Below are 22,963 nucleotides of genomic sequence, written 5' to 3' on the forward strand. Positions count from 1 at the left end.
TGGGATAGGGATGGGTCCGGAGCTGGAGCGACTGTTCCCTTGTCGGGTGTGGAGCGGCAAACCCTGATCTACCAGGCCCCATAGAGGAAACAAATAACCTTACCTGGAGGCAGCCCCAATACGCCAATACACACTCCTGCAAATGCGCGCGCGCACACACTCACTCCCGACACACACCCACACACACACACCCACACACACACTCCCGACACACACACACACACACACACTCACTCCCGACACACACCCACACACACACTCCCGACACACACTCACACACACTCACACACACACCCACACACACACTCCCGACACACACACACACTCCCGACACACACACACACTCCCGACACACACCCACACACACTCACACACACACCCACACACACTCCCGACACACACACACACTCCCGACACACACACACACTCCCGACACACACTCACACACACACCCACACACACTCCCGACACACACACACACTCCCGACACACACTCACACACACACACTCCCGACACACACCCACCCACACACACACACACACACTCCCGACACACACTCACACACACACACTCCCGACACACACTCACACACACTCACTCCCGACACACACCCACACACACACACCCACACACACACTCCCGACACCCACACACACACTCCCGACACACACTCACACACACACACTCCCGACACACACTCACACACACACACTCCCGACACACACTCACACACACACACTCCCGACACACACTCACACACATGCCTCACACACTCCCTACACACACACACACACACACACTCCCTACACACACACACACACACTCCCTACACACACACACTTTAATTAAATGCCCATTCTGGTTCTTACCAGATGAAGCACTGGAACCTTGATTTTTAAATTACATGTCGGCAATATTTGAGCAGTTACCAGCCCCTCGCCCAACCCCTCCCCCACCCACCGGCCGAGCACCCTCCCCACTGCCTACCCATCTCAGTAAATAAAATGCATGATATTGAATTGAATTTTACTACTGTTTGAGGGTGGGGTAGGCAGTTGATGCTGCTGAGAGATGAGGAAAAGATGGTGCAGCTGCAGTGACTCTGGAACTTGCAATCCCCCGCTGCAGGTTACAGCAGCAGTAGCACCTCCTCCTGGGCCTTCCCACTCTCCACATTCCGCCATTACATTCGACCGTATCGGGACCTGGAAAAGATCAGAGAAAGAGACCGTGTACGCTCTGACCAGGACCTTAACTCTCCCCACACTCGTCTTATTGCCATCTGATTTTAGCTGATCCACAATGGCTATTTGGCAAAATCAGTTTCCCAGCGCTTCCCTGAGAAGTTTCCAAAATTCTACTGGCTTTATCTACCTTGCACTTGCAGAGACTTGCTGTGGGATCTTTTACATGCACCTCAACAAGGACACTGAACCTCAGCTTTCTGAACTAAAAAACAGCATCTCTCTCTCTCTCAATTTAGTGCTTCTGCAGCACTGCCCTGGAGCATTAACCCAGGTTACGGATCCACGCTCCAGATGTGAGTCTTGAATTCGGAACCTTCTGGTTCAGAGGCGAGAGTACTGCCATCAAGGTTGGGTTACACACAGGGCACGGATGCTTTGCCACAGTGAGCAGCTGAGGCAGAGAATACCGAGTGTATTACCGGAAAGAAATTGAATAAACATTTGGAGCAACGATGTGTGGGGCATGGGATTAGTTTTGGATGGGTCTAGCAAAGGGCACGATGCTTCGAATGACCTCCTTATGTACTGTAAACTAAAATGGGGCTATCCACTGCAGGTTGTGTGTTAGGTCGATAAGACACAGTGTGGATCGAACACAAAAGATGAAGTGAGAAGAAAGTAGGCTTTAAATTTAAACATTGGTATGACTGTTTCACGGGCCTCCTGGCTCCACATACAGACAATGGTCAGTCCAGTCTTGCCCCATTGCCTTGTCGCCCCCACTGATTGGTGTGACCTCACCCAGATTTATCTGCAGAGTTTGGCATAGGGGAAAAATCAGCAAGGCCCCGAGAGGCAAGCCCTGGGCACCGATAGTCATGAGGCCCAAGCACCAATTTAGTTGGGTCCTGCAGCTTCTCCATTCCGACACACCATCAGGAAATGCACCTAGTTAGGTATGCTAATGCACTTAGGCCCCACAATGTGGATAGCCCCATTTTAGTTTACAGTACATAAGGACGTCATTCAGAGCAACTAACAGGAAACACAGGGTGTTACTACATTCCAGAAACCAGGGGCATGATATCTCTAAATTAATCTTGACTCGTAGTTGCTGCTGATCTGCAGGTCCCATAACTGTTAATGCACCTTAATCCCCTTATTGTTGCCTTGGTTTTCCTCCTGTGCTCCAAATCCTAATTACATGAAATATGCAGCACACAAACAGGCCATTCAACCCAACCAGTTCATGCTGGTGTTTCTGCTCCACTCACAGCTCCTTCCATCCTTCCTCATCTAATTCTATCATTGTAACCCTCTATTCCCTTCTCAAGCCTATGCTTATCAAGATTCCCTTAAATGCGTCGATACTATCCACTTCAATCATTCCCCTGTGGTAGCGACTTCCACATTCGCACCACTCTCTGGGTCAAGAAGTTTCTCCTGAATTCCCTATTGGATTTCTTGGTAACTATCTTCTATTAGTGGCTTCTAGTTATGCTCTTCCCCACAAGTGGAAACATTCTCTCTGTATCCACTCAATCAAAACTTATCATAATTTTAAAGACCTTTACTAGGTCGCCCCTCACCCTTCTCTTTTCAAAAGAACAGAGACCCATCCTCGCAGTTCTGGTAACCTCGCAAATCTTTTTTTGTACCCTCTCCAGTACATCTATAACCTTTTCATAATAGGGCGACCAAAACTGTACACAGTAATTCAAATCTGGTCTAACCAAGGTTCGAAACAAGTTTAGCAAAAATTCTCTACTTTTCAATCTATCCCTCTAGAAATAAACCTTGGTACTTGGTTTGATTTTTTTATGGCCTTATTGACCTGTCTGCCGTTTTTAGTGATTTTTGTATTTGTACTCCCAGATCTCTTTGCTCCTCTACCCCATTTAGATTGTTAATTTCCAAGTAATATGTGATCTTTTTCTTAACAAAATGTAAAACCTCACACTTATCTACCTTGAAATTCATTTGTCAATTCATTAAACCAAGATGGCCATCTCACCACCTACTGTCTTCCGGCAATGCTGACCCATTTCAGTGGAAGCTTCTTCCCACTTTCTCTCCGATTCTCCCCTATTTCCGAGTCTGCTGTATGTGCCCAGCTGATAACACAGGTTTCTGCAGGGACCCTTCCTTAACCCGAAGCCCATAACAAGGCCACTTGGAGGATTCCACATTGCGCATACTCACTGCTGTGTGTAAGGAGGTTGTCCTTTTCCATCAGTTCTCATGCCGGCTGATGTCCGACTGGTGGATGGATCATTGTAAGCTTCAACAAATAAAATATACAAGAAATACATTTTTACAATAATACTCATAGAATTACAAAGTCACAGCATAGAAACAGGACATGTGACCCAACAGGTTTATGCTCCAAAATAGCATCTCACCCTATCAGCATATCCTCCTATTCCTTTCTCCATCATGTGTGTATCTAATTTCCCTTTAAATGCATCGATGCTATTTGCATCAACCACATCCTGTAGTAATGAGTTCCACATTCTCACCATTCTCTGGTGAAAGGCGTTTCTCCTGAATTACATGCTATCACTAAGATTGCCTATTTCCACATCTGTACCATTGCTCGTCTCCACCCGTCTCAGCTCATCTGCTGCTGAAACCCTCGTTTATGCCTTTGTTACCTCTAGACTTAACTATTCCAATGCACTCCTGGCCGGACTCCCACATTCTACCTCCCATAAGCTTGAGGCCATCCAAAACTCTGCTGCCCGTGTCCTAACTCGCACCAGGTCCTGTTGACCTTTCACCCCTGTGCTCGCTGACCTACATTGGTTCCCAGTTGCACAATGCCTCAATTTTAACATTTTCATCATTGTTTTCAGATTCCTCCATGGCCTCGCCCCCTCCCTATCTCTGTGACCTCCTCCAGCCCAACAACTCTCTGAGATCTCGGCGTTCGTCCAAATGCGACCCCTTGAGGACTCCGAATATAATCGCTCCAACATTGGCGGCCGTGCCTTCAGCTGCCTGAGCTCGAAGTTCTTTAATTCCTGTACATCTCTCTGCCTCTCTATTTCATTTTCATCCTTTAAGACACTCCTAAAACCTACCTCTTTGACCAAATATCTCCTTACATGGCTCATGTCATATTTTGTTGTATAATGCCTCTGTGAAGTGCCTTGGGACATTTTATTACATTAAAGGTGCTATATAAATACAAGTTGTTGTTGTTGAATTCCTTATTGAGTTTATTCGTGATTATATTAAGACCTCTGGTTCTGGTCTCCCCGACAAGCAGAAACATTGGGCTGGATTTAATGTAGGCAGCGAGGGAGGGAGAGGGGGGGGAACCCCCTTTCAGTGGCCAATGGGACCTGGGACTGTGTTTTGCTGGCAGCAGCCAGTTCAGTGCCAGCAGAGATAGGAAAAGGCCCTTAATTAGCCACAAATGGCTCAATTGGGCTCCAGGCAGGCCATCTGCCACCTTTCCTGCAGCTGGCAAGATGGCAGACCACCACTGCCTTCCCGTGCGATTTTGCCAGCTTTCCTGCCTCGCAGCCTGTTCCCAAAGGGATGGTAAAATCCAGCCCATCTTCTTTACGTCTCCCCTATCAAACCCCTTCATTTTAAAGAACTCTATCATGCTACTCCTCAGCCTTCTCTTTCCTAGAGAAACGAGCACCAACCTGTTCACCTTTCCTGATGGTTCTAAGCTCTCAGTTGTGACTGGTTATTCTGAAAGTAGAGCACGAGTACTGAGCACAAAGCCCTTACCTGGTTTGACTCCCATGACAGCTTGGGCAGCTGCAGTCAGCTTGCCTTTTGATGGACCTACTGTCTTTGGTTCAGGGACAGGGGTGGCAGTAAAGAAAAATAAATCATTAACATTTTGAGCGAGACCGTCGACAATCACTAAAACTGATTGTACCAACAAAAGGCGAGCTCGAAGGGTCACATTCGCAATTCAACTGAGGGAGTGCTACACTGTCAGAGGGGCAGTACTGAGGGAGTGCTGCACTGTCAGAGGAGCAGTACTGAGGGAGTGCTGCACTGTCAGAGAAGCAGTACTGAGGAGGCATTGCAGTCAGAGGGTCAGTACAGAGGGTTAAAGCCTGACTCGGGTGTAAAATTAAAACCCCACCCAACAACAACCAACCCAAACCCGACCCGAGCCCGGGTCCTTTAATATTTTTAAATGCCCGACCCAACCTGAAAATAACAAACATATTATCGAAACAGAAAAAAAACACAGATTAAAACGATAACAATATGAAACAAAACAGTACAGTCCAGCCCAATAGGACCCAAGCCTGAATGCTGGACATAGAATACAGAGCTGACCCGACCCAAACCCTACACATTTAGTTGGGTTTGGTTGGGTTCAGGTCGGGTAGCCAGGCTTTACTGAGGGAACACTACACTATCAGAGGGGCAGTACTGAGGGAGTGCTGCACTGTCAGAGGGGCAATACTGAAGGAGAGCTGTCAGTGGTGTCGTCTTTCAGATTAGAAGTTAAACTCAGGCCCTGTCTGCCCTCTCAGGTGCATGTCAATGATCTTTTGGCACTATTGGAAGAAGAGTGGGGGTGTTCTTCCCAGTGTCCTGGGGGTCAATATTTATCCATCAACCAAAATCACTGAAAAAATTATCGGGTCATTGATTTCATTTGTTCCGCATGGGATCTTACTGTGCAAAAAATGACTACCAGGTTGGCCAACAAAACAACAGTGACTGCATTTCAAAAGTAATTTTGGCTGTGTTGAGCTGTGGGACAGCCTGAGGCTGTGACAGGTGCCACATAAATGCAAACTCTTCCTTTCCGGAATTGGAACCTTCTACAGGTGTTATTTTTCCATCCTGGTTCCACCCTTTCTCTGCTGGTGACATCACTTACTGAGTCCGGGTACCATGGGTACTGGCTAGCCATACTCACTGTATCCAAGCGGTCAGTCCATGTGTATAGGCCTCAACAATAAATTGGACCAAGAGGTCATCACGGCCCAATCCCAGTCTGACTCCCATCCCATATCCTACAATTGTTGTCTCCCAGCAAGAGTCATTGGGTAGGGTTGGGGAACAAGAGACCCTGGCTGATATCACCCTCCTGGTGATAGTGGAATGGCCGGGCCAAGGGGCACTGCCCATCTCGCACACCGATAATAACCAGTAGTCAGCGAGGTATTGCATGGCTGCAATCGCCAGCTGGAACCCACTGGAACAAGGGGGTCGCACCCTCAGAGGGTGAGACTCAATGAGGGAGGAAAGGCAGTCATCCTGTTCTCAAAATGGGCCCCTTGTGGCTAGATGGGGTTAGATGTACCGGACAGGGTGGAGTGACCATATCAGAATCGAGTGACTGTACCGAGTGGAGTGACCATATCAGAATCGAGTGACTGTACCGAGTGGAGTGACCATATCAGAATCGAGTGACTGTACCGAGTGGAGTGACCGTACCAGAATCGAGTGACCTTACCGAAGGCTGTGAATATGTTTTCGGATGTGAATATACTGCCTGTGCTGTCCGTATCGGAGGCGTTGGCTGAACCGAAGGGCCTGTCGGTGGTTGATGTGAGGTGGACGGTACAGCTGGAATTCTGGCTGGGCTTGTTATCTGCTTCGAGGCCAACTGCACTTGTGCCATCGGGGGTGGAGCTCTGGGCTGGTAGGAGGATGAAGGTTGTGGGGCTTGTTTGGCCACGACTTTGCGGTTGACATTGGTCTTGCAGAAGTTGATGTGTCGCTCTGCAGCTGTTTCGTTGAAGCGTCTATTGCAGTAGGGACACTCAATGTAATCTGTGGATTAAAACACACAAAACCAAATGTTAAACACTGTCAAACCTTGAACAGAGCTCAATACAAACACAGCCATAGGGTTACACTTCAGACAGCAATAGTTTCATTTCCTCTGGTAGTGTGTTACTTAAGGTGTTCACTTAGAATTCCTTCTATGTTGGCCTATTTACAATGTCAGCCCTGGTTCAGTGGGTACACTCTTAACCTCTGAGTCAAAAGGTTGTGGCTTCAAGACCTACTCCTGAGCTTTGAGCACAAAATTCAGGCTGTCACTCCAGTGCAGTCCTGAAGGAGTGCAGCCTGTTGGAGGTACCAACTTTCAGATGTTAAACTGAGATCCCATCTTTCATCTAGGGTGGATGTAAATGATCCCACGGCACAGGCATGTGTATGGTCTCCTGTGCTCTAAGGTTCTAAACACTAATTAATCTCTATTGTGCAGCAATGTGTTTCAGCTGCTTCCATTGTTAAAGGGTGAAAGGCAGAAAGAGGAAATGAAGATAAACTTGTTACAGACTAGTTAATGCCCAGGCCACCCTTGTTAAACTCAACAGAGGAGGAATTCAGGGCAAGCCAGAAGTTAGCAAAATAAAACTATCTCTGATCTCCCACTAGTGGTTAGTTTTCAAGGGAACAGGTTTAATTTCCAGGCATCACCAGAGCATGTGGTGGGTTCAGGTGGGGATGCTGATCTGTGTCGGGGGAGAGGTGACCTCACCCACTACAACTGGCATTTTTGGCCTGATCCCCACCATCAGACCCAACTGACCCCCCAATGACCCATACATTACCCAACCTGATTCCTAGTAGCTGATCTAAATTGCCTCACTGATAAACCCAACGTAGGTCATGTCTAACTAACTTTGTTGAATATTTTGAGGAGGTCACTAGCATGGTAAATAGGGGACTGTCTACAGCTATTGTCTACAGGGACTTCCAGAAGGCATTTAATAAGGTTCCACACAAGAGATTATTAGCAAAAATGAAAGTGCAGAAAATTGGAGGTAGCTTTGTGACATTATTTGGTGATATATTGGGAGGTAGCAGGCAGTGAGTAGGGATAAAGGGAATGTAATGTGATTAGCAGGATGTGGTGTTCCCCAGGGCTCTGTACTGGGGTCCTTATATATATTATTGACTTGGATGAAGGGATAGAGAGTTGTAGAACCAAGTTTTCGGATGACACTAAGTGAGTTAGTTACATTAATTGAATGGGTAAATCTGATGTGGGGAAGTGTGAGGTCATCCACTTTTAATATACTAGAAGATTGACCAGTACTTTTCTAAATGATGAGAGATGAGGAACTGTGGAAGTGCAGGGAGATCTAGGTGTCCAGATACACTAATCCCTAAAAAACTACTGCACAGGAACAAATTGTAATCAAAAAGGCAAATGGAACAATTTCAGTTATGAAGATAGATTGGAGAAGTTAGGACAGTTTTCCTTGGAGAAGAGAAGGCTGAGAGGTGATTTGATAGAGGTATTCAAAATCATGAGGGGTCTGGACAGAGTAGATAGAGAGAAACTGTTCCCACTTGTGAAAGAATCGAGAACAAGAGGGCACTGATTTAAAGTATTTGGTAAGAGAAGTAAAAGTGACATGAGGAAAAACTTTGTCACACAGCGAGTGGTTAAGGTCTGGAATGCATTGCCTGAGAACGTGGTGGAGGCAGGTTAAATTGAAGCATTCAAAAGGGAATTAGACAGTTATATGAAAAGGAAGAATGAACAAAGAACAAAGAAAATTACAGCACAGGAACAGGCCCTTCGGCCCTCCAAGCCTGCGCCGATCCAGATCCTCCATCTAAACATGTCGCCTATTTTCTAAGGATCTGTATCTCTTTGCTCCCTGCCCATTCATGTATCTGTCTAGATACATCTTAAAAGACGCTATCGTGCCCGCGTCTACCACCTCCGCTGGCAACGCGTTCCAGGCACCCACCACCCTCTGCGTAAAGAACTTTCCACGCATATCCCCCCTAAACTTTTCCCCTCTCACTTTGAACTCGTGACCCCTAGTAATTGAATCCCCCACTCTGGGAAAAAGCTTCTTGCTATCCACCCTGTCTATACCTCTCATGATTTTGTACACCTCAATCAGGTCCCCCCTCAACCTCCGTCTTTCTAATGAAAATAATCCTAATCTGCTCAACCTCTCTTCATAGCTAGCGCCCTCCATACCAGGCAACATCCTGGTGAACCTCCTCTGCACCCTCTCCAAAGCATCTACATCCTTTTGGTAATGTGGCGACCAGAACTGCACGCAGTATTCCAAATGTGGCCGAACCAAAGTCTTATACAACTGTAACATGACCTGCCAACCCTTGTACTCAATACCCCGTCCGATGAAGGAAAGCTTGCCGTATGCCTTCTTGACCACTCTATTGACCTGCGTTGCCACCTTCAGGGAACAATGGACCTGAACACCCAAATCTCTCTGTTCATCAATTTTCCCCAGGACTTTTCCATTTACTGTATAGTTCACTCTTGAATTGGATCTTCCAAAATGCATCACCTCGCATTTGCCCTGATTGAACTCCATCTGCCATTTCTCTGCCCAACTCTCCAATCTATTTATATTCTGCTGTATTCTCTGACAGTCCCCTTCACTATCTGCTACGCCACCAATCTTAGTGTCGTCTGCAAACTTGCTAATCAGACCACCTATACTTTCCTCCAAATCATTTATGTATATCACAAACAACAGTGGTCCCAGCACGGATCCCTGTGGAACACCACTGGTCACACTTCTCCATTTTGAGAAACTCCCTTCCACTGCTACTCTCTGTCTCCTGTTGCCCAGCCAGTTCTTTATCCATCTAGCTAGTACACCCTGGACCCCATGCGACTTCACTTTCTCCATCAGCCTACCATGGGGAACCTTATCAAACGCCTTACTGAAGTCCATGTATATGACATCTACAGCCCTTCCCTCATCAATCAACTTTGTCACTTCCTCAAAGAATTCATGGTTCCCTAATCTTGCCATTTCTATCCCTCATTTTCACAGGAACATATCTCTCCTGCACGCTAATCGACCTCTCTTTAAAAGCCTCCCACATATCAAATGTGGATTTACCTTCAAACAGCTGCTCCCAATCTACATTCCCCAGCTCCTGCCGAATTTTGGTATAGTTGGCCTTCCCCCAATTTAGCACTCTTCCTTTGGGACCACTCTCGTCTTTCTCCATGAGTATTCTAAAACTTACGGAATTGTGATCACTATTCCCAAAGTAGTCCCCTACTGAAACTTCAACCACCTGGCCAGGCTCATTCCCCAACACCAGGTCCAGTATGGCCCCTTCCCGAGTTGGACTATTTACATACTGCTCTAGAAAACCCTCCTGGATGCTCCTTACAAATTCTGCTCCATCTAGACCTCTAACACTAAGTGAATCCCAGTCAATGTTGGGAAATGTGCAGGGTTATGGGGAGAAGGCAGTGGAATGGGCTCTTTCAGAGAACGAGCGCGGACATGATGGGCCGAATGGCCTCCTTCTGCACTGTAATGATTCTGTGATTCTGTGAACTTCTCAAGAGGGCTGGAATACAAAGGGAGGAAGTGATGCTTCAGTTCTATAGTCTTGCTCAGACCCAATCTGCAGTATCCCTTTGATTCTGAGCATCACTCCTCAGGAAGGATATACAGGCCTTGGAGAGGGTGTTGTGTTCATTCACCAGAATGATACTGGAGTTAAAAGGTTAAATTATGAGGACGGCCTGCATTCCCTTGAATACAGGAGATTGTGGGGTGATCAAATCAAGGTGTTTAAACTGCGAAAAGGATTCGGCAGAGAAGTGACTAAGTCTGGTGGGAAAACATCGAACAGGAGGCGGGCAATCTTCAAATTACAGCTAGGCCGTTCAGGAGTGTCATTTGTAAGAACTTTTTCACACAAGGATGAGAATTTTAGAATTGAGGGTTTGGTGGAACTGAAGCCAGTGTAGATCAGGAAGCAGAGGGGTGGTGGATGAAGGGAATTGGTGGAGGTTAGGATAAGGGATCCAGAGTTGGTGGATGAGCTCAAGTTCATGGAGGGTGGAGAATGGAGGCTGCCCAGGAGAGCAATGGAATTGTCAAGTGTGGAGGTGACAATGGGAGGAGCAGAGGGCAGTGATGTTATAGAGATGGAAATAGGCGGCCTTTGTGTTGGAGAAAGGTCAGGCTCAGGGTCAAGGGGACCCTGTCTGGTTCAGCTTTTGACAGTGGCTAGGCAGGGGGATGAAATCGGTTGCCAGGGAATAGAGTTTGTGTCGAGGACCAAAGACAATGGTTTTAGTCTTCCAAATGTTTGATTCTCTGACAATACAGGCTGTGAAGGGGGTGGAGAGACGGGAGAGAGGTAGAGCTGGTTATCATCAGCGTATATGTGGAATCTGGACCCGGGGCAGCATGTCGATGAGGAAGAGGAGGGAGATAAGGGTAGTTCCTGGGAGACTCCAGAGGAAATAGTTCGGGAAGTGTCTACACTCAATAATCTGTGGGAGATTAAGTCTTTCGTGAGACTTGCTGCATCATCCAGCATGAATAATCTGGATTGTGGGCTACGCTGTGCCAAAATGTACAGATTAAACAGTAAATAAAAGAAACTCAATAAACCAAGGCACCTGGATTGATGCTGGGAGGTGGTGGAGGGGGAAGAGGAAGACCTTTTTTTACAGCATCTGTCGCAAGCCTGGCTGACCTGATGGAGTTGATGAAGTCTTCGTGCTGTTGTCTCCAGTGCGATACAGGCAGAGAGTGCAGCTGCAGGGGAACAGAATAAGGAGTGATTTGCAGCTTATGCTATTTCCACTCAGCACGTTCTGCAGGGATGCTCCCAAATAAAGAACTCTACTCACATAGCATCTCAAACAACCCCACAATCATAGAATAGTACAGCACAGAACAGACCATTCGTCCCATCAAATCTGTGTTGACTCTTTTGAAGAGCAATTCAGTTAGTTCCAAACTCCCACTCTTTCCTCACATTCCAGAATTTTTTTTCCTTCAAATATTTACCCAATTCTCTTTGAAGGCTACTATTGAATCTGCGTCCACCATCCTATCAGGCAGCACATTCCAAATCCTAACTACTCGTCCTGTTAAAAAAAGATTTTCCTCATCTCGCCTCTGGCTGTTTTGTCAATCAACTTAAATCTCTAGTGATTGACCCTTCAGCCACTGGAAACAGTTCCTCTTTATTTACTCTATCTAAACACTTCATGATTTTGAACACTTCTATCAAATCTCCACATAGCTTTCTCTGCTCTCAGAGCAATGTGTGAAATAACTGTACATAACCCATTACATCCCAGGCACTGAACAATTGTAAAAAACTGGCACGATTCATTCTCCCTACACTCACACAGTTTAGAAGATAGTTTTCACACCGTGCTGCTGTGGCCTATTTCATAGAATCATACATTGCAGAAGGAGGCCATTCAACCCATCATGCCTGTGCTGGCTCTTTGAAAGACCTATCCAATTAATCCCATTCCCTGCTCTTTCCCCACAGCCCTGCAAATATTTTCCCTTCAAGTATTTCTCCAATTCCCTTTTGAAAGTTACTATTGAAACTGCTTCCACCGCCCTTTCAGGCAGCGCGTTCCAGATCACAACAACTTCCCAGAAAACTGTGGCACTCCTTATCTCAGTCTTGACTCTTTCCTACAACCTACTGACTTTCTTAAAACTCTAACCCTGACATTGATCCCATCTTCTCCTCTCCCGCACTTCAGCCCGTGGACCTGAAATTACGAAAGTGCTTCTGTTTTTGTTAAATATATTTTTTGAGGAATTCATAGTCAAACTGAAGATATGTTGGACCAGTTTTTTTCCCAAGAGGATCATCAACAGGACACTGAAAGGACTTGTTTGACAACAACATTTACTGGTTGTCACATGACTCAAGTTAAAAATAGAACAGAAACCCTGGTAATTGAGGAAGATTTGTGCAGAGAAATGACCGGTCAGAAGGTGGACTTTCTGTTTCCAGATTAACTTTTGAATTGTTTTGAGTTGGGGTTGAACTGTGTGAAAAGGAAGAGAACTTCCAAAGAGAGAAGAGAACTTCCAAAGAGAAAAGAGAACTTCCAAGGAGAGAAGAGAATTCCCAAGGAAGGAGAGAAGACCACAACACAGCTCAGCTTCCAGCCCCTCTCTAAAAGACCCTGAGAAGTTCACTGTGTCAACTCATCTCATCTCCTGTCTTTGAAGAAAAGACTGCCTGAAAAGAACTGTTCCAAAAGATACCAGTGACCCATTTACGTGTACTCGGAGGCCAGACTGTATGCCAGTTTGGGAACACAACATATCTTAACTGCTGTTTCTTCAAGAATGTGGAAGTATTCAGCCCAAGTGTTTTTTTGTCTGTAACAGAGCTTGAAACAAAAATCCCTCTTATTTTTCCAGTTAACTGGTGTATGTGTATGTGTGTGTGTGAGTGTGAAGGGCTAAGGTATAAAAAGGGAACAGTAATATTTCAATCTGTGTGTTTACGCTTTGCTTCATTACTGGTTAAGACTTGCTTTATCATAAACCGATAATTTTGTTGTTTATTAAAGAAACCTGTTTGGTGTGTTTTATTCTGGGGAAAAAATAGAGTCTATGATTGACTGTATCGGTGAGTGGGAAAGTTTAAATACATGTTGTGACCCTTGGAGAAGTGGAATTAGAATAAAAAGTGCACTCCTCCCAACTCGGTCATAACACCTCAAGCAATACAGGGACAGGCGCGGAGACACCCACAGGGCTTGGACCCCAGGTGTTCTGAAATGTTTGGCGGTCAGTCCTACCTTTGCAGCTGATGGCCCTCTTACTGTCGAAAGACCTGTCCCAGCAGCTCTTTGCTTGTATGAATTGAACACTCTTTTTTTCTTGTTAGTGACTTTGCTACAGATTGCTTCATGTCTTTCCTTGAAACAAAAATAAGTGTTTTACACTGGTTTAGAATCAGTTCCCAATAATTCTCAGATAACTTTTAGTAGGAATTTCCTTCTCAAAGTTTCCCCCCAAAGTGTCTCCTCGCTGCCCCCATCCCCAAGTAGGGGTACCAACTCTGGTTGGACGTGTTCCTGGAAGTTTCATCACATGATCTCTTGCCGCCAACAGCCCGCCCCCACATTCCTGCCATTGGTCATTCGACACTCCCATCTTCACCATGTCCTGCCTTCCTACAGCCAATTGGAAAGCAAACAGACTCTTTGTTACCCAATGGGATGATTCTTGACTGTCAGTCAAACATCCAATTATCCCACTGTCAATATTTTTACTGTTCATAAATGAAAGGGCTCAAAGAACATGAAAACAAAATACAATTTCAAAAAATATTCCGATGATTTTTTTCCAGGAGTTGTTCCCAGGAGAGTCCCATAGGTTAATCTTTAATTTTAGTTACAGTTACAGTTACAGAGATACAGCACTGAAACAGGCCCTTCGGCCCACCGAGTCTGTGCCGACCATCAACCACCCATTGATACTAATCCTACACTAATTCCATATTCCTACCACATCCCACATGGAATAGTGTAGGTCAGATGGTTTCACAGGTCGGCGCAACATCGAGGGCCGAAGGGCCTGTACTGCGCTGTAATGTTCTAATTCTAATTCTAATCCCCACCTGTCCCTATATTTCCCTACCACCTACCTATACTAGGGGCAATTTATAATGGCCAATTAACCTATCAACCAGCAAGTCTTTGGCATGTGGGAGGAAACCGGAGCACCCGGAGGAAACCCATGCAGACACAGGGAGAACTTGCAAACTCCACACAGGCAGTACCCAGAATTGAACCTGGGTCGCTGGAGCTGTGAGGCTGCGGTGCTAACCACTGCAACTCCAGGGCAATCCTGAGGTTTTAGCAACCCTACCCCTAAGATGGTGACTCATGTGGCCTGTGATCATACAACAGGCAGCCCTGACATTGGGACTATCATTGACATCTGAGGCACCACTAAAAATCAGATTATCTGGCATCATCACATTGCTGTTTGTGGGAGCTTGCTGTGCTCAATTTGGCTGCTGCATTTCCGAGATTACAACAGTGAACATACTTCAAAACTACTTGAGTACTGCTGAAAATAGAGACATGCTGTCGAAGCTTTTCATCTTGCACTCATCAGAACAATCTGAAAGAATAACCAATGTAAGGGAAAACAACAACTTTATACTGTATGAGAAGAGAGTGCTGATTGGTTGGCAAGTGAACTCTGATTGGTAAAGGCGTTGCCATGGAGAATGCACCAGTTAACAGTGACTGCCAGTTAACTGCCAAGCTTTGTTTTAAATTTAAACCATGCAGCTTGACTCTGATTAGTTAAGGCATTGCCCCGAGGAATGAACTAGCGAATGGTTGTCACTTATTTTGTTCAGCGGAAACAGGCGCAATGTTTGTACATTTTCTTTCTGTCTGCCAAGAACAGGGCCCTATGTATTAATATATGTAGCTTCCTGTACGTGCAAATGTGCCACACTGTGAGCACTACTGACAATCTTAAATTGGTTGTCAGCGTAATTCTTAGCACACTGAGGATTATTTAGCAAATGTTGTCCAATCGCAGAATCACATCTAATGTTGAACACTGTGTTTTGAGTTTTGCAAGCACAGGCTGGTCGGGTATGGCCTGTACTGTGCCCATTGCGAACAGCAGAAGGAACGTGTTGTTTGATACGATCCAGTAGTCTTTGGGACGTATGGCCTATATACCGAGCATCACACGGATGCATTCTCCATAGCAACGCTTCTACCAATCAGAGTTCACTTGCCAACTAATCAGCACGCTCTTCTCATACAGCATAAAGTTGTTGTTTTCCCTTACATTGGTATTCTTGCGGATGGTCCTGATGAGTGCAAGACGAAAAGCTTCGACAACACGTCTTTATTTTCAGCAATCCTCAAGACTACTTCATTAGCTTGAAAGTGCTGGGGATGTCCTGGGGTTTTTCTCTCTAATTTGTACAAGAAATTAAGCTCCCACAAGCAGCAAAACCTTCCTCGGCCAGGACCAGTGAGAAAATTGATGTGTGGTGCTTTAAACAAAACAGCCCGCTTCTTACTGATCACTCAAAATTGCCACCAAAGACAGGCTTGAGTTTTTTTGATTTGCTGTGAGCTTCAATATTCACTGTCAGGACATTATAGAGGAGAGGGGGATAACAACCCATCATAGACACCTACAGCGTCCTGTTAAATAATGGGACAAAAATCTGCAAGTAAGACTCCCCCTCCCCCCATTTGAGCACATAAGGTACAAAAATGGCAGCCCATGTCCAGTTGCTGGTTTAAGCCCTAACATCACAGAAACATCCCTTTTAAAAAATAATTAATGGCCTCAAGTTCAGCAAATGGCGAAGGTGACCCTTTATGAAAAGAAGAGACACACAACAAGACAAAAAAAACTTCCCAAAATTTCTTAGTGGAAGAGAAGGCAGGGAAGGAAACTGAAGAAATAAATCTTGTACAAACTTACGAGATTATTGGGATCAAAACTTCTTCCACAGTTTCTGCAGGGTACAAGGTTCAGATTCTGCTCTGTGCTCAAGAAAAGAAAGTTCAATAAATAGAATTTCAATGCTTTCCATTCATTGTTACTGAACTAAAAATCCAGAAGTCTGGATTTGAGTTCAAATCTTATCATGGCAGTTTGTAAATAAAAGGTGGGATCAGTAAAAGTCACCACAAAGCTGCTAAGATTGTTGTAAAAACTCAGATGGTTAATGTCCCTTTAGGAAAGGAAAGCTTCTGTCCTTAGCTGGTTCCGGTCTAATTGTGACTCCAGACCCACACCAATATGATTGACTCCTTGCTGCCCTCTGAAGTAGCCTAGCAAACATCTCTGTTGCCTTCTAAGGGTAACTAGAGATAGGCAATAAATGCCAGCCTAGCTAGCACCAACCACATCTCAAGAATGAATGGAGAAAAAATATTTGAACCATATTTATCTCTCTGGATGGCCAGAGGCTCGAATACACTATGGGTGCTAATAAGGACTCAGGAAAATCTGATATGTAACAAGCCATTCGGCCCATTAAACCCCTTCTTTTACATAGCTGCAAATGGTAGCTGTGGCTCAATGGGTAGCACTCTTACCTCTTGATGTCAGAAAATTGTGAGTTCAAGTCCCACTCTAGAGACTTAAACAAAAAAAAACCTTGCCTGATACTCCAGTGCAGTACTAAAAGAATGCTACCCTGCTGGAGGTGCCACATTTCAGATGAGCCATTAAACTAAGGCCCCATCTGTTCTCTCAAATGAATGTATAGGATCCCATGGCACTATTTCAAAGAACAGCACAGAGTTCATCCTGGTCAAATATTTATCCCTCAGACAACATCACTAAAACAGGTTACCTGGTTATCATCATATTGCTGTTTGTGGGAGCTCGCTGTGCATAAATCGCTATCACCTGTTTTGTGCTATTGACCAGGGATTAGTTTCACCCCCACTCCTTCCCCGCAACAAATCTAAATTTCTCAGTGGATGCTAGAACCCAAGTGGTTACTGTCCCAGCTTATCAGTCACTTATGTAGTGGAAACATAGAAACATAGAAAATAGGAGCAGGAGTAGGCCATTCAGCCTTTCGAGCCTGCTCCGCCATTCATTATGATCATGGCTGATCATCCAACTCAGTAACCTGTTCCTGCTTTCGCCCCATATCCTTTGATCCCTTTAGACCCAAGAGCTATATCTAACTCCTTCTTGAAAACATACAATGTTTTGGCCTCAACTGCTTTCTGTGGTAGCAAATTCCATAGGCTCACCACTCTCTGGGTGAAGAAATGTCTCCTCATCTCAGTCCTGAAAGGTTTACCCCGTAACCTTAGACTATGCCTCCTCGTTCTGGACTCTCCCACCATCGGGAACATCCTTCCTGCATCTACCCTGTCAAGTCCTGTTAGAATTGTATAGGTTTCTATGAGATCCCCCTCCTCACTCTTCTGAACTCCAGCGAATATAATCCTAACCGACTCAATCTCTCCTCATACGTCAGTCCCGCCACCCCAGGAATCAGTCTGGTAAACCTTCGCTGTACTCTCTCTATAGCAAGAACATCCTTCCTCAGATAAGGAGACCAAAACTGCACACAATATTCCAGGTGTGGCCTCACCAAGGCCCTGTATAATTGCAGCAAGACATCCCTTCTCCTCAACTCGAATCCTCTCTCACTATGAAGGCCAACATACCATTTGCCTTTTTTACTGCCTGTTGCATCTGCATGCTTATCTTCAGCGACTGGTGTACGAGAACACCCAGGTCTCACTGCATATTCCCCTCTCTCAGTTTATAGCCGTTCAGATAATAATCTGCCTTCCTGTTTTTGCTACCAAAGTGGATAACCTCACATTTATCCACATTCTACTGCATCAGCCATGCATTAGCCCACTCACTCAACTTGTCCAAATCACCCTCTCTGCATCCTCCTCACAACTCACCCTCCCACCCAGTTTTGTGTCATCTGCAAATTTGGAGATATTACATTTAGTTCCCTCATCTAAATCATTAATGTATATTGTGAATAGCTGGGGTCCTAGCACTGACTCCTGCGGTACCCCGCTAGTCACTGCCTGCCATTCGGAAAAAGACCCATTTATCCCTACTCTTTGTTTCCTGTCCGCCAACCAATTTTCTATCCATCGCAATACACTACCCCCAATCCCATGCGCTTTAATTTTACATGCTAATCTCTTATGTGGGACTTTGTCGAAAGCCTTCTGAAAGTCCAAATAAACCACATCCACTGGCTCCCCCTCATCAACTCTACTAGCTACATCTTCGAAGAATTCTAGTAGATCTGTCAAGCATGATTTCCCTTTTGTAAATCCATGCTGACTCTGCCCGATTCTACCACGGTTCTCTAAATGCTCTGCCATAAAATCTTTGATAATGGACTCTAGAATTTTCCCCACTACCAACGTCAGGCTGACTGGTCTATAATTCCCTGTTTTCTCTCTACCTCCCTTTTTAAATAGTGAGGTTACATTAGCTACCCTCCAATCTGTAGGAACTGTTCCAGAGTCTATAGAATCTTGGAAGATGACCACCAATGCATCACTATTTCTAGGGCCACTTCCTTAAGTACTCTAGGATGCATACCATCAGGCCCTGGAGATTTATCGGCCTTCAATCCCATCAATTTCCCCAACGCCATTTCTCTACTAATATTTATTTCCTTCAGTTCCTCCCTCTCACTAAGCCCTGTGTTTCCCAACATTTCTGGTATGATATTTGTGTCCTCCTTTATGAAGACAGAACCAAAGTATGCATTTAATTGGTCAGCCATTTCTTTGGTCCCCATAATAAATTCCCCTGTTTCTGACTGTAAGGGATCTACATTTGTCTTCATCAATCTTTTCCTCTTCACATACCTATAGAAACTTTTACAGTCAGGTTTTATGTTCCCTGCAAGCTTGCTCTCATACTCTATTTTCCCTTCTTAATCAATCCCTTGGTCCTCCTTTGCTGAATTCTAAACTGCTCCCAATCCTCAGATCTGTTGTTTTTCCTGGCAAATTTATATGCCTCTTCCTTGGATCTAATGCTATCTCTAATGCTTTCCCTTGTAAGCCATGGTTTGGCTACCTATCCCGTTTTACTTTTGCGCCAGACAGGGATAAACAATTGTTGCAGTTCATCCATGCACTCTTTGAATGTTTGCCATTGCCTATCCACCGTCATCCCTTTAAGTAACATTTCCCAATCTGTCATGGCCAACTCGCGCCTCATACCATCAAAGAAAACCAATGAGCTAAGGGGTGAACAGGACTTGGTATGAGTTAGGATACAGGAGTGTAGCGAAAGGCCACAATGAGTGGCCAAGACCCATAATGCAGCCCAGTTCGCAGGTTGAAGAGAGTGGAAGAGAAATGAGGTAAATCGAGACCAGTTGGGTCAGCAGGAAAGACCCATCTGTGCCTCACTCAGGAGGTTAAGGATAGTATTGGAGTAAAAGAAGAGGCTTACAATGTTGCAAAAAACAGTAGCAAGTCTGAGGATTGGGAGTGTTTTAGAAACCAGCAAAGGGCCACCAAAAAGTTGATAAAAAGGAAAAAATAGAATGAGAGTAAACTAGCCAGTAATATAAAAACAGATTATGAGCTTTTATAGGTATACAAGAAGGAAGAGAGTAGCTAAATTAAACATTGGTCCCTTGGAAGCAAATATAGGAGAAATTATCATGGGAAATGAGGAATCGGCAGAGGGATTGAATTAATATTTTGTGTCTGTCTTCACAGTAGAAGACACAAGTTTCATACCAGAAATAGACAGTAACCTAGGGGCTAAAAAGAGTGAGGAAATTAATATCAGCAAAGAAAAAGTATTGGAGAAACTTAAGGGACTAAAATCCACCAAATCTCTAGGACCTGACTGCCTACATCCTAGGGCTCTAAAAGAGATAGCTACAGAGATAGTAGTTGCACTAACTATGATTTTCCAAAATTCCTTAGATTCGGGAATGTTGCCATTAGATTGGAAGTTGGCAAATGTTACACCGCTTTTCAAGAAAGGAGGGAGAGAGAAAACAGGGAACTACAGGCCAGTTAGCCTAACATCAGTCATTGGGAAAATGCTGAAATCCATTATTAAGGAGGTCTTCACAATGCACTTAGAAATGCACAGTATGATTAAAACAAGTCAACATGGTTTTACTAAAGGGAAATCCTGTTTGACAAATTTATTAGAGATTTTTGAGGATGTAACTACTAGGGTAGATAAAGGGGAACCAATAGATGTAGTATACCTGGATTTCCAAAAGGCATTTGATAAGCTGCCACACAAAAGGTTAATAGGCAAGAAAAGGGCTCATGGAATTGGTGGTAATATATTAGCATGGATAGAGGATCAGTTAACAGACAGGAAGCAACAAATGGGCAGAAACGGGGCATTTTCAAGTTGGCAGGCAGTGAATAGTGGAGTGCCGCAAGGATCAGTGCAGGGACCTCAGTTATTTACAATCTATATTAATGACTTAGATAAAGAGACAGAGAGTAATGTATCTAAGTTTGCTGATGATACAAAGATAGATGGAAAGGTAAGCTGTGGGGAGGCTACAGAGAGGCTGCAAAGAGATATAGACAGGTTAAGTGAGTGGGCAACAAGACGGCAGATGGAGTATAATGTAAGGAAGTGTGACGTTATTCACTTTTGTCATAAGAATAAAAAGGCAGAATTTTTTTTAAAAGGTGTGATACTTGTAAGTGTTGATGTTCAAAGAGACTTGGGTGTGCTTAAAGAAGGAACGCAGAAAGTTAACATGAAGGTACAACAAGCAATTAGAAAGGCAAATGGCGTGTTGACCTTTATTGCAAGGGGATTGAAGTACAGGAATAAAGAAGTCTTGCTACAATTGTACGGGGTTTTGGTGAGACCACATCTGGAGTATTGTGTGCAGTTTTGGTCTCCACCTTTAAGAAAGGATATAATTGCATTGGAGGCGGTACAGCGAGGGTTCACTAAATTGGTCCCCAGGATGAGGAGGTTGCCCTATGATGACAGGCTGAGTAAATTGAGCCGATATTCTCTGGCGTTTAAAAGAATGAGAGGCAATCTCACAATCTCATTGAAACATGCAAGATTCTGAAAAGGCTGGATAGATTAGACTCTGAGAGATTATTTCCACTGGTCGAGGAATCTAAAACATGGGGGCACAGTGTCAGGATAAGGGACAATCATTTAGGACTGAGATGAGGAAAAATTATTTCACCCAAACAGTTGAGAATCTTTGGAATTCTCTATTCCAGAGGGTTGTGGATGCTTGTTGAATACATTTAAGGCTGGGATAGACAGAGTTTTGGTCTCTCAGCGAATCAAGGGGTATGGCGAGCGGGCAGGGAAGTGGAATTGAAACCTAAGATCAGCCATGCTTGTATTGAATGGTGGAGCAGGCTTGACGGGTCACATGGTCTATTCCTGCTCCTATTTCTTGTGTAGTTGGCAAGGTTGACCTCATGCTGTAATTTTAAAAGCTTGGCCAAGGCCCAGTGGGTAGCACTCTCATCTCTTATACAGAAGGTTCTGAGTTCAACTCCCACTTAAACATGTAATCCATCTGATACTCCCAGCACAGTATGGATGGAGATGCTACACTGTCAGATGTGCTATCTTACAGATGAGATGGTAAGTTGAGGCCCTGTTGCCCTTGCAGCTGAATGTAAGAGATCCCATAGTGCAATTTGGAAGAAGAGCAGGTCTCCTATGTCTTGGGCCAATATTTATCCCTCATAATTAAACCAGAGCGCATTAATGTTTGTGGGATCTTGCTTTGCACAAATTGTCTGTGGCATTTCCTACATTACAACACTTCAGAAAGTATGTCATTTGCTATAAAACACTTTGGGATGTGGTGAAAGGTGCTATATAAGTGAAAGCTCTTTCTGTCTAGATTAGGGAAGACGAAGGGAAATGATCAGTTGAATTATGAGGGAAGACAGGACTGTGAGTAGGGGATTTGGACCAACATAGTAAGGACTGGATGTATGTGGGGTGGGGGGAGTTGGGGCTTGTATTTGAAGCTTTAGTAACAAGAGGGGAAAGGTTACAGAAGCAACAAAAAAGGTAGCAGGAATAAAATAGACACACAAGAGCTGGATGGAGAGAGAAACTGGAGCTCGAAGCTATGAACAGTCTGGCAAGTCACTGTGCTACAGTACACACCTCCATGTGCCCAGGCTAGATCCCAGTCTCCAGTAGGTCAGGTGCAAAAAGAGGTTTTGATGTAAAGACAAGTTCAACGCAGAGGCAAGCACTATCCAACTGGCAAAATTCAACATGCAGTGTCGACAAGTGCCATGGCAACAGAGTTCTCTTGTTGAATGCACATTCCCTGGAACCTTTGCCCCTACCAGCGCATTTAATGGGCCGGAATGATTGCTTCTGGCTGAACAACAACTTGTATTTATATAGCACCTTTAACGTAATGTAACTTCCAAAGGCACTCCAGAGGAGTGTTATCAGACATAACCTGATGCTGAGTTACATACGGAGATTTATTAGGACAGGTGACCAAAAGCTTTGTCAAACAGGTAGGT

The 22,963-nt window shown here is 44.8% G+C and overlaps 1 protein-coding gene across 1 annotated transcript; it reads right to left on the reverse strand.

The window, feature by feature from the left end:
* Window positions 1–1,049: 1,049 nt before the first annotated feature.
* LOC137376735 (zinc finger C2HC domain-containing protein 1B-like) lies at window positions 1,050–22,626 on the reverse strand (the record flags this gene model as incomplete). The annotated part of the gene is made up of 8 exons (XM_068045711.1): window positions 1,050–1,206; window positions 3,391–3,469; window positions 4,936–4,999; window positions 6,635–6,954; window positions 11,564–11,702; window positions 13,733–13,852; window positions 16,407–16,468; window positions 22,590–22,626. Coding segments are annotated over 8 exons (843 nt in total), but the record flags the coding sequence as incomplete, so codon positions are not given.
* Window positions 22,627–22,963: the final 337 nt, after the last annotated feature.

The sequence above is a fragment of the Heterodontus francisci genome, chromosome 13 (genome assembly GCF_036365525.1).
Source record: "Heterodontus francisci isolate sHetFra1 chromosome 13, sHetFra1.hap1, whole genome shotgun sequence".
Classification (NCBI taxonomy): domain Eukaryota; kingdom Metazoa; phylum Chordata; class Chondrichthyes; order Heterodontiformes; family Heterodontidae; genus Heterodontus; species Heterodontus francisci.